This window comes from Carlito syrichta, unplaced genomic scaffold (assembly GCF_000164805.1).
Source record: "Carlito syrichta isolate Samal-C Ts95f unplaced genomic scaffold, Tarsius_syrichta-2.0.1 Scaffold130461, whole genome shotgun sequence".
Classification (NCBI taxonomy): domain Eukaryota; kingdom Metazoa; phylum Chordata; class Mammalia; order Primates; family Tarsiidae; genus Carlito; species Carlito syrichta.
Window position 1 is genome coordinate 40,942 of NW_007074557.1, and position 3,534 is coordinate 44,475.

General features: G+C 51.8%; 1 protein-coding gene across 2 annotated transcripts in view; it reads left to right on the plus strand.

Moving 5' to 3' along the window:
* The first annotated feature begins 1,959 nt into the window (after window positions 1-1,959).
* TNPO2 (transportin 2) overlaps window positions 1,960-3,534 on the plus strand; it is a 21,476-nt gene continuing 19,901 nt past the window's right edge. Inside the window, exons 1-2 of one of the 2 annotated variants that reach the window (XM_021708026.1) lie at window positions 1,960-2,197; window positions 2,593-2,701. In XM_021708026.1, the coding sequence (XP_021563701.1) occupies window positions 2,164-2,197; window positions 2,593-2,701 (143 nt within the window). In that variant the 5' untranslated portion in view covers window positions 1,960-2,163. Of the gene's footprint in view, window positions 2,198-2,592; window positions 2,702-3,357; window positions 3,448-3,534 lie in introns of those variants that run through there. The other variant, XM_021708027.1, reaches the window with a different exon arrangement.

Below are 3,534 nucleotides of genomic sequence, written 5' to 3' on the forward strand. Positions count from 1 at the left end.
CCCAGGCAGGTCTCGAACCTGTGGGCTCAGGCAATCCATTCACCTCAGCCTCCCAAAGCGAGGGATTACAGGCTGAGCCACCGAGCCTGGCTTCTTCCATTTTCAATCAGGGGAGGTCCAAGCCTTGGAAACATAGACTCAGCTGTTACTGGGTACCTGGGACCTGTGGAGACAGAAGGAGGAAGGGCAGATGGCTGTAGTGCCCAGAGGGCTCAGGTGGCATCCCTCCCACCCACCACCCCGTCCCTAGGACTGCCAGATGCAGTCTGTGGAGGCTGGGGTGGAGCGTTCACTCATGTAACATATACTGAGCACCTGCTATATGTAGACACAGTAGGTACCAAAACAAAGTCCCTACCTCTGTGGATCTCACGTTCTAAGTAGAGGAAACAGACAAGAAAAAAAAAATACACAGCACATCAGATGGTTATACATTATATGAGAAGAAATGCATGAAAGTGGGGACTGGTATGACATTAGGTGAGATAGCAATCTTAAATACAAATTGATCAAGGATGGCCTCTCCGAGAAGGTGACATTTGTTCCAAGTTCTAAAGGGGGAGAGGGGGCAGGCAGTGAGGATGGTCCTTGGAAGAATAGTCCAGGCAGAAGGAACAGGATGCAAAGACCCTAAGCCGAAGCCATGGCAGGCTTGTCGAGAAAGAGCAGACAGGCATTAGAGCCTCTTCTCACTTCCTGCTAACACACAAAGATTCTCTGGTTTATTTTTCACATCAGCTCAATGATCTCTCCCCAGGTATGACTTTGGCCTTGGGGGTGGAGTGTGGCAGGCGGGAACACAGAAAGCTAATGGAACCATCCCTACCTCTTCCTCCCTCAAAGCCACCAGCAGTGGCTGGATCTTTAAAAAGAAACAAGTGGGAGAAGTAGGTTGCCCCTGCAGCAGCTCAGCCTCTATTCTAGTGTCAAGAGGCAGGAAGAGCTGAAAGTCCAGGCACCACCCTTCACGGTGCTTACCAGCTATGACCTGTGAAAAGTCTGAAGTGGGAGGAGAATCAGATTCAGGTTTTGGTGAGTCACACAACTATTCTGGTGCCTGCTGGCTGTTTAACTTCGGGTAAGTCGCTTAGCCTTTCTGTGGTTCAGTTTCTTCATCTACAAAATAGAGGTAAACTACAGAGGCACCTTTAGAGTTCACTTCTAAAGTAAGGGTAGTATTCATATCCTGTACTTTAACCCCGGCATGGTTTAAAACAACTCATTGCTTCTCCGGGTGAAGAAGTTGGCTTGCGTTTGAGAGTTGTTTGAGAAATGCTGACCTTTTCATTCGGGGGCAGTGTGATGAGATGCTTAGGCAGGGAGGCTGTTGAAAACAGAGTGTGTTTGTCTCTCACATTCGCGACTGATTCCGTGAGTTTCTTTTTGCACTGAGAGTTTCTAGTTGAAGTAAGTTTGCCGTCATCGGGCTTTTGTGAGAATTGCATGAGATTATATTTGAAAATCGTTTGACATACAGTAGGTGCTTAAGACACAGGAAAACAACCCCAAACCTTGTGCTGATCAGCACTCAAGAAACTCCGCAGCTGGGGAGAGGAAGAAAGGACTTCCGGGACCACATGAGGGCCAATAATGTGGACCGCGCATGGAGCAGGGACCACGACCACTTTGTTCTGCCCGAGCCCCCCAAGGCTTGCGCACGGGCCCTGGAAACTTGCCATACTTAAAGGAGGGGTTGAATATTAATAAACGGTCTCCTGCACCCCTAGTTCGCTCCCCATCTTGTGGGGCGCCCTCAAGCTTGGTCAGAAAGTTCCTACCGTTCACACCCCTCAGGAACCCCTAAACCCAATCCAAGCTCCCCAGTCTCACTCTTCTTCTGCTCCACACGCACCTTGGTGGGTCTGCAGATCTCCCCATCCCCCAAATTGATTCTCAGCCTGAGTCCCAAAACGCGGCGGCCCAGTCGCGTGGGATGACGGGATTGTAGTTCCAAGGTTCGGGTGGTGGCGAGGGAGGCCTTTGCGCATGCGTAGATGGCGGCTTTCTGCACGTGTCTCGCAACCCAGGTTTCTGTCCCGGGGAGCTGGCTGCCATGGGAATCCCAGCTGCTTTTTTAGGGTGTCTTCTGCGGTTCACCGAGTGGAGTTAGGCGCCAGCCAACCATTCCCTATGTTGGGAGGCCCCAATACTTGCTTTCCATGAATGAACGGAGCCGGGACTGACTTGCCAACGAGAAGTAAGCTGAGAAAGCTGTCCCCGTCCTTCAGATGGGCAAAAATTGACCTGTTTCTTTCCCGAGGGTCAGAAAGATAACCCAGGATAGGGCTGGGTTGTCCTTTGGGATTAGAGCCCCGGTTGATTCAGTAAATATGGTTTAGGGAGGAACTGAATACAGTGAAAGGTCAGCCTTGAGTCTTGCGGGGTAAAAGCCACTTTTTAAAAGAACAATTAGAGCTGGCCAGTTAATGCTTAACTTGGATTATCTCTAATCGTTCAAATTATTTTTATACCCATTTGACCAGTGGGGAAAGTGAGGCTCCGAGTGGCAGGAGCTCGCCCATCTTGTTACTGGCAGGATCGGGAGGGGACGTTCCAGGGTCCCCAGCTCTTTCCCATCCGCTCTCCTTCAAGAGAAGGAAAAACGGTCTCTTACAGTCTTCAGACGGCACAAGGATCACGATTTCTTCATGACCTGCCCTCGCCTGAATTTCCGGGGCTGTTCCATCTCATTCAGCTTCAGGTAGGGAAAGAGAGTAGGCCTGCTTCCAAATTTATTTTATTAGTTGATTTCGTTCTATTTAAAATTTTATATCCTTGTAATTTTTTTCTCCATTTACTTGTAAAAACTGTCAAATAGTACTGGAAGATAAATCAAATGTGGCAGAGGCTTCTATAGGATTCCAGTCCTTCTCAGGCACTCCCTTTGTCCTGCTTTCTTTCCTTTGTCTTTGGGGTTTAAAGTCCACCCCAGGCTCTGTCTCTCAGCTCTTTCCTTGCGCGCACATAGTGTACTCCTCTCAAGTATATCTGGATGGGGGAAGGAAAGCACAGTTCACTTTTCACAGTAGGGGGTGACTAGGGCGCCGTTGACTCTGACGGAGGGGTTCCTGGATCCACACGCACAAAAAGTCCCCACGCGCCATCAAACTCCTGGCTCCAGGAAAAAGCTGCCGTCTGGCCAGCGCGAGATGCTGAGAAAACGAGACGCTGGGAGGATCGACCGGCCGGAGAGGCCAAGAGAGGGCGCAGCTCTTTCATCACGTGACCCGGCTTCCGCTGGGCCTGGGTCTCCCCATTGCCAGGCCACGTGGGGCGGCTGAACCTTCCGATTGGCTCGGCGGGACCAGTTTGAACGGAGTACGGAAGCCGCGGCGGCTCATCTACGGCCGCGTTTTTTTTTTAATTCCCTCTCTTTGGCTCCCTCCTTCCGCGCGAGTCTCTGGAGAAGCCGCAGCGCGAGGCGCCGCCGCTGCTGCCCGGGGCCGGGTAAGTGGGCCTCACTCGGAGCCCGACCCGCTCTGCCTGGGCTTACGTCGACCCCCGCCGGGCACTGGGCCTGCGCCGCGCGCGGCC